This window comes from Natator depressus, chromosome 3, assembly GCF_965152275.1.
Source record: "Natator depressus isolate rNatDep1 chromosome 3, rNatDep2.hap1, whole genome shotgun sequence".
Taxonomy (NCBI): Eukaryota; Metazoa; Chordata; order Testudines; family Cheloniidae; genus Natator; species Natator depressus.
Genome location: NC_134236.1, coordinates 169,553,589 through 169,564,576, shown reverse-complemented (window position 1 = coordinate 169,564,576; position 10,988 = coordinate 169,553,589). Strand labels below are relative to the sequence as shown.

The 10,988-nt window shown below is 41.4% G+C and overlaps 1 protein-coding gene across 3 annotated transcripts in view; it reads left to right on the top strand.

Annotated features, from left to right (window-relative positions):
- Positions 1–5,024: 5,024 nt before the first annotated feature.
- SYT14 (synaptotagmin 14) overlaps positions 5,025–10,988 on the top strand; it is a 175,146-nt gene continuing 169,182 nt past the window's right edge. For 2 of the 3 annotated variants that reach the window (XM_074949326.1, XM_074949324.1), the window contains exon 1: positions 5,025–5,103. In XM_074949326.1, the coding sequence (XP_074805427.1) occupies positions 5,091–5,103 (13 nt within the window). In that variant the 5' untranslated portion in view covers positions 5,025–5,090. Of the gene's footprint in view, positions 5,104–5,139; positions 5,224–10,988 lie in introns of those variants that run through there. The other variant, XM_074949327.1, reaches the window with a different exon arrangement.

Below are 10,988 nucleotides of genomic sequence, written 5' to 3'. Positions count from 1 at the left end.
TTCTGTCCATTTAATACTCATTTTAAAAATCTCCTGGACCATTTTTCAAGTACTGGGATGACACCAGGTCTCAACTCCAATTAGGTAACTGCATTCTGATTATCAAAAATTCCCTTTTGTAGAGATCTGGAGTGGAAACTGAAAGACTACCATGCAGTTCTGTTGTGCACTTTCCAAAGGCTTTTTTCATCCCAGAATTGGCTGTTTCAATAATGGGTGAAGTGATCCCTATGTAGATAATTTTGTTAAATGCGTTGGGACTTATGGGATTAAAAAGTGCTCTATAATTTGCCAGTTATTTGAATCATTTGTGGCAGGTTAGTGTGAGTGAAGGATTAGTCACACACATGGTATTCTTTCAGTATTAAACCTATTGCTAACCTATGAATCAGCTTTCACTTAGTGCATTTGTGGGTCACCGTGCTGTTTTCTCACATAGTTGCTGAAAACCTTATAATAAATTAGCTGCATATTTGTGTATTAATGCCCTCCTGTACAAATAAGAGACCAACATCATCATGTATAATAAAGGCTAAGATTTTGTCACAGTAACTTTTAGTAGAAGTCACGGACAGGTCACTGGCAATAAACAAACATTCATGGAAGCGTGTGACCTGTCCATGACTTTTATTAAAAATAACCCTGACAAAATGGGGTGTATGGGGGTCTAGCACCCACTACTGCTGCCGCTCACAGCAGCTGGGAGCTGCTGGCCCTGACTGCCCATGGAGGCTTGGAGCTCCAGGAGTGGCGGCTGGGAGTTGCCGGGGGGCCCCCCACTGGGGGCCCCCTGCTGCAGCTCAAAGCTCCAGGGGCCCCCCTCCATGGCTTGGAGCTTCGGGCAGGCGCCTGGGAGCTGCAGACCCTCTATCACCTGTGGGAGCTGTGCGGGGCTCCAGGGCTGGGAGCTGTGGGGCCTCTGCAGCTGAGAGCTCTGGCGCCCCCACTGGCTGACAGCTCCAGCCCTGCGGCTCCAGGGCTGAAGCAGAAAACGTCCTGGCAGTCTCTGGAAGTCATGGATTCCATGACTTCTGTGACATAATCGTAGCCATAATAATAATTAGTAATTCTCTCAACAAAATGACTGGCTCTTTGGATTTGGCAGAGAGAATTTTACACATCAGCAGATCCTTTATATTACTTTTATAAAGGGCAATATGTATTCAGACAAAGTTCGGTTTGTCACAAGCATCCACGTTATTTTTAAAAGAAAACTGATTTATATGGCCCAAACAAAGAATTAATTTTGCAATTTGATTTAAAGCTTTGTCCCTCTTTTAGTAACATTGCAGTTGAAAAAATAGGACATTGCTGACCACCACTACATTATTCTATGGTCTGTTGATTTAGTATAAAGATTAAAAAATGTAAACATAGTACATGTGAATGTATTAATTTTGACTTGAGCCAGGGATAGTGCTGGCAAGCAGTGTTCATGCTTCCTCGCACATCTTTGCCAATATAACTCTTTGCTGACCTGGAGTGACACCTATTATTTTAGTCCTGGAACTCTTTCCTGAGCAAACAGCTAATTGGGATTAAGTATGTGGAGATTTTCTGATGTGACAAAATGGGGACTGGGATGAGATTTCCAATCACCATTTTACTTGTGACTCAAGCAACAATTAACTCACAGCCTTCACAGGAAGGATTGCCACTTATCTGAGTTTGTCACATGCTTGCACACCATTAATGTGTTGTGACACACAAGTTTGTCTCGTTGGACAATGGGATAACTTTTTGCAGGCCACCCACAAATTTGGGATGATTGATTAATGTCTTTCAAACTGGAGCCCAGACCTGTGGGGGTAGACTCCTTTACCCAACGGGAGCCCCACTGTGGGTTATGTGACATGACATTACCCCAACAAAATGGAGATACTGCTAGAAAAAAATATGAGAGATATTTGGATCCAATAGATTCCTTAACCCACTACTCAGAACCGGCCGTACAATATAGTCAAACAAGATGGTTCTTAACAACCAAAGTCAAATTGCATAGAAGTTTTTAGGGATAGTATATACTCTAGTCTTCCTACAGCACCAAACCAAACCCCTCACAGCCTCTTTTTAAGGATTTTCTGAAAGTTCAAAACAACAAATTATCAGATATAAACTCAGTCTCTCCTAGGATCAAACTCAGATAAAAATAGTACCCAGGCTAACCGTTCAAATGAAAGAAGGCATGGAGACAGTGTGGTGTGATTAAAACAGGAAATATTCAGGAAGAAAGTGTATGTAGCACTGTTTGGTGATAACCATTAGTCAACATTATCTGTTTTTTGTTATTTGTGTGTGTGTGTTCCAGTTTTTAAAAAGGCAAAAAAATAAATTTAGAGAGGAAATAAGTTAACACTGATAGATCTATGGAAAGCTAACTGAGGGTCAATATAGAACAGTGAATGGATGAGGAGTTATGAATTTTTCCTTATGTCTCCTGTTGTGTCTGTGATTAGGAGAATTGAGGTAAATATTATAAACAGTTCAGGTGGTGACACCTATAATTAAAGTTCCCTGACACTTTCCATTATAAGACCCTGTTTACAGTTGCTGATAACTTGGCTAAACGTAAATCATTTGAGTTGAAATTTTACTTGTTGGGTGTCTGCCTCAGGCTTTTTTTTAATTTAAGCTAACATGGTTCAGCCGTTTCAGAGAGTGACATTAGGGGAAATTGTTTTTTGCCTTTGTTTAAAAAAAATTCTTACAATGGTTTAGCTGCGAAGATCTAGTGCTTCCATGATTGAGAGCAGGGACTTGAAATTTGACTGGGGTATACTTGTGCCAGGGTGTGCCCCTGTGAAAATTTCCCCAAATCATAAACCACTAAAAATCTCAGTTCTCACATGCTCAGAGACTCAGATTTTGGCAGATACAGTCTCTGAACATCCATCTGCAATGGGCACGTTCCCTCCCTTCATACACATCAACCAGACTATACATGTGCCATCCCTACATAGCAACTGAATATACTCTGGCCTTGGGCTGTAGCTGAGCAGGACTTTGCCTGCAGTTACTCCTTCTGGCTGCTACCAGGCACAAAAATGGAGAGCAGGGAGACTGTATCTCTTTTTGTTCTCAATACACCCTCTGCTGAAAAGGGGGTAAAAAGTGAAGTGGCAAAGTTTGCAGATGATACAAAATTACTCAAAATAGTGAGGAGTGCAAAGTTACAAAGGGATTTCACAAAACTGGTTGACTGGGAAACAAAATGGCAGATGAAATTCAATGCAGGTAAATGCAAAGTAATGCACACTGGAAAACAATCTAAACTATACATACAAAAAGATGAGATCTAAATTAGCTGTCTCTGATCAAGAAAGAGATCTTGGAGTCACTGTGGATAGTTCTCTGAAAACATCTGCTCAATGTGCAGTGGCAGTCAAAAAAAAAAAAAAAAAAAGCTAAAAGAATGTTAAGAACCATTAGGAAAGTGGATAGATAATAAGACAGTACATATCCTAATGCCAGTACATATCCCTATAGTACACCCACACCTAGAATACTGCATGCAGTTTTGGTTACCCCATCTCACCTATATTAGACATGGACAAGGTACAGAGAGAGCAACAAAAATGATTAGGGGTATGGAATAGCTTCCATATGAAGAGAGATTAAAAAGACTGGGACTATTCAGCTTGGAAAAGAAATGACTAAGGGGGGATATGATAGCAGTCTATAAAATCATGAATTTTGTGGAGAAAGTGAAAAAGGAAGTGTTATTTACCCCTTCACATAACACAGGAACCAGGGGTCACCCAATGAAGTTAATAGACAGCATGTTTAAAACAAACATAAGGAAATACTACTTCCCGCAACACACAGTCAACCTGTGGCACTTATTGCCAGGGGATGTTGTGAAGGCCAAAAGTATAACGGGGTTACAAAAGAAATAAACCTATCCCTCCGTGAATTTATCTATCAATGGCTATTAGCCAAGATGATCAGGGATGCAACCCCATGCTCTGGGTGTCCCTAAGCCTCTGACTGCCAGATGCAGTCAAACCCTGCTGATGGCCCATAGGGGGGGGGGAAGAGTCAGTATGATTCTACATAATTGATTTTATTTTGACTTTTACATGTTTAAAAATTAACCTTCTACTGTACTGTTTATGTAATCTTAATGTTGCAAAATGAGGCACTTTAAAGTTAAGGAAATGCCAGAATTAAGACTACCTCATTCACTTTTTTTGCCGTGATCCCACAGACATACCTTTACCTACTGCATAAGCATGTGAGCACATGAGCTTTAAAGTTACTGTGGTGTATGTAAAATTGGGAATGTATTTACATTCCCAGTCTTCTATATGAATCAATGCATAGTTTTTTAAACAAATAAAACTTCCAAAACCTGGACAATTGTATGCCCCCCCATTTGAAAAAATACCACTTTTAACAATAACTGGAACGGTCTTAAAATTTCAAGGATGATCAGCTATTGATACCAGATGAGCAAAATTTCAAAATTCTGCCTATTTTGGATGGGAAAAGTTTTGCCTTTGCTGGAAAAAAAAATCAAGTAACTGTTTTTGGCAGTTGGGCAAGAATGTGCACTTTATGCCGAATTTTAAATGGACCAAATCCTGATCCTGCTGAACGCTAGGGCAAAATTCCCAACAAGCTGTAGTGCGTTCAGGATTTGGGCCCCGATTCCTTGGCTGTGCAGCAGAAATGACCATTGTACCCCCTAACAGGGCCAAATCCTGCTTCCACTGGAGTCACAGGCACAAACCCCATGGACTTCCCTGGGCTCAGGGAGCGGAAGAGCGCGCGCAAGGCTTGGAGCAGCAGCAGGATGGAACGCAGCCCGGGGTCGCTGGCGGCCGCTGACAGCAGCAGTCGGGAACCAGGGCACCAACGGCCGTTGGCCTCCGTGTCAACCACCGCCACCCAACTGCCGCCCTTTCGAATCTGGGCGCGCCTCTGGCCCGGGGAAAGGGGGCGGAGTCACGCGCAGCTCCACTGCCCTGGCACGCGCCATTCTCCCTCCCCTGTTAGGCCCCCCTCTCCCGTTGCTTCTTTCTTCCAGCCTCTGCCTATCGGTGTGTCTCCTGCGTGCGCTGCACTTGGTACGGCCCACCTGGAAGATCATGGCGATTGATGGTAAGTAGGCCAATAACGGGCTCCCCTCCTCCTGAACATCCTCCTCCCAGCGGGCATGGGGAGCAGCGGGCTCCCCTGGGCTAGGGACCAGCGGGGCGCAGGGGCTCACTCCCCACTCAGGTAAATAATCCCTGGCAAAGCGGGACTGTGGCGCCGAGCAGTCGCGGTGGTACCCGGGTGGCCGGCTGCGCCGTGGGGTTGGCTGGCTGCAGCCTATGGTGCCCGGCGCCTGTGGCTGCAGCAGGGCAGCTACCCCAGAGGTGGGTGGGGGGTGCTGTTCCCTCGCGGGCCTCTCCCCACCCTGTTGTGGCTGCGCCGAGGAGTCTCTGAGTAGGTAAATAAATAATCCCCGGGGGTGCCAGGCAGCTGCCACCGGGCGGGTGTTGCCGAGGACTCCGCCTGGGCTGGGGCGAAGCCTCCCCTCGCTGCACACTCCCCTCTCACTGGTTGCTGGCTGTGAGAAGACGGAGACTAGCTCAGGGTCTGAGCGCCCCCCACCGTGGTGCGGGGCTGCAGCGGGGCAGGGGCCCGGGGCGGGGCGCCAGTGGGGTTTGTCTTGCGCCCGCCCACCTCCCTGGTTTTCCAATAGGTGCTAGCGGCAGCCCCCCCAGCAGGGCTCCGCCTGTTTTCAAGCCCATTGGAATGAGAGGCTCAGGTTTCAGTCACAGAGATTGTGGATCGCATCGAAACCCACGCAGGATAACCCCCCCCACCCCTTCTTCCTCCCTGGGGAGACTTCATCAGTTGCTTTAAAACTCCTTCCCCAAAGGATGGAGTCTCCCTCTTTCTCTCTACTGCCCAGGGAGTGAGACTTGCAGGGCTGTCTGTGTCTGCTCCAGGTTCTTTACACCATCACTTGTGCGTTTTTTTTTGTTTTTTGTTTTTTAAAAAGGAGTGGGCACTTGGGAGGACAAGGGATGATAGACACTTGTTGTAGTGTTGGAAGATGACCATCTGTTTAGAAAGGGGTGCCACTCCTGAATCCTCACAGTTTGTTTTGAAACCTCATTCAATCTTGAGAAAAAAATATAAATGTAATTAAAAACGCACAAACCCCCAAACTGTAATTTCCGGTGAAGGAGACTGTAAAGGTACACTGTCAATTTCAGAACGTTTGTCAGAAATTTTTTCCCTTACTGTAGCTGAAAGAAGCTATCATTTAAAAAAATAAATTCCAAAACTATTTATTAGTTTGGTTATTTTGTACATTTGCCAGCACTTTAGTCAGTTTCACTGTCAAAGGTAGGGGCTTGGCTTCCTATAACTGTGGAAGTTGCTTTATGCAAGCAGATTCCAGTCCCCACACAGAGTCAGGGGGCCCTGTGTGCATGCAGGGGTTCACCCACATGGAGTAGCTTTCAACATAGGAACCAGAATTGGTCAGTAGAATTCTCCCACACTGAAAAGCCCCCTTTAAACAGAGGTAGACAAAAATCCCTTCTCAGGTGTCTTGGGGGGGAGACAGGACTTCCTATATAATATAAAGGATGTGCTATCATTAGTTGGAATCTTTTAAATTAGTCACTCAAAAAAAAAAAAGAAGTTGACAGTGTCCTTTAAAACAGTGCCTTAACTTTTATCCCTAAAATGGAGAATCTCCTCCAAATGCATCAGAGCTTATTGGATCTGAAGATATTTTTTTTATCACCCTTTGAATTCTGTATTTGAAATCTATTTTTGAAAGATGAGTGGTAGAAAGAAGAATACTACTAAAACTGTTTTAAAAAAAAAAAAAAAAAAAAAAAGATTCAGACTTTCAAAAGTGCTCACTACCTGCAGTGCGGGGCCAGTGTTTCAAAAGAGCTCAGTTTCCACTTGGACACTTAAATAAAGTGGCCTAAACAGGAGCTGAGCTCTCCTGAAAATCTGATGCAAATCCCATTATGAAATTGAGCAGCTAAGTATTGATTTAATTCTCTTGGTGAAGGCAGGAGTTGAAATGAATTTCATTACTATAGGCAAGGGGTAGGCAACCTATGGCATGTGTGTCAAAGGTGGCATGTGAGCTGATTTTCAGTGGCACTCACACTGCCCCAGTCCTGGCAACCGGTCCGGGAGGCTCTACATTTTAATTTCATTTTAAATGAAGTTTCTTAAACATTTTAAAAACCTTATTTACTTTACATACAACAGTAGTTTAGTTATATATTATAGACTTGTAGAAAGAGACCTTCTGAAAACGTTAAAATGTATTACTGGCATGCGAAAACTTAAATTAGAGTGAATAAATGAAGACTCGGCACACCACTTCTGAAAGGTTGCCAACCCCCGCTATAGGCTGTAGCAAGAGTGTAGCATCCATTCTGTTTCATAAATAATATTTTTTTTCCAGTTTTAGTGATATGTATATATAATCCCTTCTCCTTCCTAGTTTGGTTTTCTTCCTTCTTTGGTCTGCTTGTTAGCACCTTGCCTTTGGCTTTAGCGTTTGACAAACCCCTTTACCAGTCAACTAATCAAATTCATGTTTTTATATTAGCCCTGGTACATGCTACTGCTTTTGTCTTCCCCAGTGTAATCAGACTAAAGCAGCAGGACTTCCGTCTTACAGCACTAAGATACAGAAATTACTGTGTGTCCAAGACATTTTCACACACACATCATTAGACATAAAATATGTTCATAGAAAGTATTGTTTTTTAAAAACACCATATACTAGTTCAATATTATTATTATTATTTGTAACTACAGGGAATCTGCAAGGTTAAAAATTTCAGCAGTTAGAATAAATATCAAAGGGTTTTTTTTTAAAAACATTTGAAACAAAATAATTATAGTTACATTTGAAATCTACACAATTAAAATATCAACTTAAAATAGTATTTATTAGCTCTAGTAAAGAAGTACTTTTAATGTATTTAAAATAATTTTAGATATTTTCAGTATGCCAGTCATGTTAACATATGCCAGTTTACATCAGTGCTAACTGAGAAACCTAAGTTGTTTTTCTCATGTAAAGCTCTTTATATTAAGAGTTGTAAGGAAGAAAGCAAGTGTAATTTATTTTGATCAGTGAAATTATTTATAGCTACATTTGTGCAGTGTGGAAATACTTTGGTTACTGACAAAGCTTTAAAAATGTAGTAGTACTTCATGAGGTGAAGTTTGGGAAGCCACATTTTCTACTAGTAGCTACCATTATAAAACTTGCTGAGATGATTTCTCAGAATAAACATATTGTTATAAAATGATTTAAAGTCAATATGAAGCTGAAATTCCAGTCATTGTGGAGATAGTAATTTTTAAAAAATACATTAACATATTTTTTTCAATATCAGGTAGATAGTTTAGGTTTGGCTTGAGCAACTCCAGAAGTATCAGGAAACAGCAGAGGACAACTAGGAAAGGGGCAGGTTGAAATGAGACTACAGAATTACTTTGACAACCTTATCTGTCGTATGTTTCTCCCTCCTCAGACAAAACAAGTAAGGCACAGTGTCAAGTGTAAGATACATTGGAGGGGTAGATACAGGAAGCACATTGTTTAATATTTCCACTAATAATAGAAGAAGGTAAAGTTTCAACTAATAAAAATTTCAGACAACACAAAAATTGGAGGAGTGGCAAACTCAATCAATGATGGTATTAAATGGAAAAGTGAGTGAAAGATTGGAAGAGTGGGCTGCATCAGAGGGGAAAATTGGAAGCAAAATGGAGCAGTAAGTCACCAAAAGTAGCAGTTGAAAGGAATGTATCCTATTAACTGCACTCTGTGACTCTATTAGGGCTGCTTTCCCACAGGTCACTGGGGTTTGGGACTTTGGTGGGATTTCAGGCAGTGTGCTGGGATGGGCGGAGAGTGCACCACTGAGGAGCAATGCTTCTTTCATACTCTCACAGTATAAGTTAATGTTGCTTATAGTAGCATTAATTTCATTTTCACACCTGCACTCCCTTCTCCCCCCCCCTTGGAGAAAGGGCTAAGCTCAGACATATACTAAAGAGCTTTGGTGAAACAGGACCCAGTTGAGAAGCCAATGATAGCGTCTCTTTAGCCATGCTGCATGAAGGATGGAGGGAAAAGTACAGGGACAGAATGGATGCTTTATGATCTGAGATGATGCATTTGGATAGCTCTGTAAATCCTCTACTTCTGCCACCTTTCTGGGCCTTCCCTTCTTGTTCACTCTCTAAAGTTGTACACCTGATTTCCCTAAGGTGAGACTGCAGCTAGAAATTCACCAGTTCAAACTCACTGAGTTCTTAAATTTATACTCACTCTTGCAGGTTTTGCTGGGAGGAGTGGAGGTTGTTTAATATTAAGAATTATGAAGGTATACTATGCAACATGAAAAGGAAGTAAATAGCACAGATTCAAATTGAGGGATCATTGGTTGGAAACTAGTAAGTCTGAGAAACACCTTTTTGTAGGACAGTAGACAGTAAATCTAGCAGAGAAATAGCAAACTCAGTCTGAGCTTGCAGTGCTTATTACAAAATACTAACCAAATAACAGTATTTTTCTTTGATGTAAGGAGCCAGACGGATAATAGTGCTTCTTTGCATAGCTTTGGTGAGACTATACTTGGATTATTGTGTCCAGTTGTGCTCCCCATAAAATAGGAAGGATAAATGTAAAACTAGAGTAAGAACAAATAATTTGGTTCAAGGGCATATGAGGAAGTGCTTAGAGGTAAATATGCTTACTCTAAAAGAAGGCTTGGACAGGGTACAACTTACAGTTTCATGTATGGCTTCTGTGTAACAGTATAAATGAAGGAAGGAATAAATCAATTACTGATGATGGCAGGACAAGGACAAATGTCCTGAAGGTTAGGAAGGAAAAGTTTACACTGGGCATTAAGAAAATGTTATTAACAATAAGGAGCAGTCTGTCAGGGATCTAGATTACCATGGGAGATGGTTGAATTTCCATGTTTGTCAGTACTTAAGAACAGGTTAGACTACATATACTGGCCCTTCCCTACACTGCGGTTTTTCTTCAAATCTCCCAACATTACTGTGGAATTGGTTTTAGCTCCACTGGTGCTAGCAATAGTTGGAGTACTAACATAGATCAAATGCTCGCGTTACCACCCTGCAGGGTTGGATGACAAGGTGCTTAAAAAAGTTAGGAGCCATTCTGTATTAGTGATATCACTTACAGAGCTGCATGAATACAACAACATGAGTGCCAAGAAAAGAGATTTTCAGAAAAATCTTAGAGTAGCTGAAACCTAATGGGAATGATACAGAGAATAGTTCTGCAAAATGCAAGAGATTAATTTGGGTTATTCAAGTTGTCTCTTCTGACCCTAATGTTTAGGATTCTATAGGAAGCAGAGGCTTTCATACATTAGAAGGGGGTTGACACACTAAGCTACTGTTGCATTCAAGAGTTGGAAGAGAAGAACTGAATTGTGTAGTAGATTACCAAGTTTATCAAAATATCAAACAAATACCAGCAAATGGTGAACAGTATAGTGATAGCCAAAAAAACTACATTAAAAGAACATGGAAGTTGCAAGTCAACCATTGATAAGATGAAATGAAGACAGAGAGAAGAGAAAAGTGTGGATCCTTAAATTAATAACCAGTAATAATTTTTAAATATATACTGTTAGCATTAGAGGCAAAGACTTCTGTTGCTAAGGATAACTAATGAGTTCAATACCAAGCCCCTTGCCAGTTGCTTTTTTTTACTTTATGAAACTTTTACCTTCATAAGCTGAAATTTTCCAGGCTTATTTTCAGCCCAAAAGGGGTTTTGTTTATTATTTGAGCAAAAACAATTCAGCTGATTTTACTAAAAGAGTAAATCAATTATGCTTTCCCATAATAAAATCTTGCCATGTTTTTCACAGCTTTGTAGCCAAAATGGTTGGAAAACACTGAAATTGGCATTTGAGTAATCCTCTGTAAGGATAAATGCCTTTTGTGAGTTC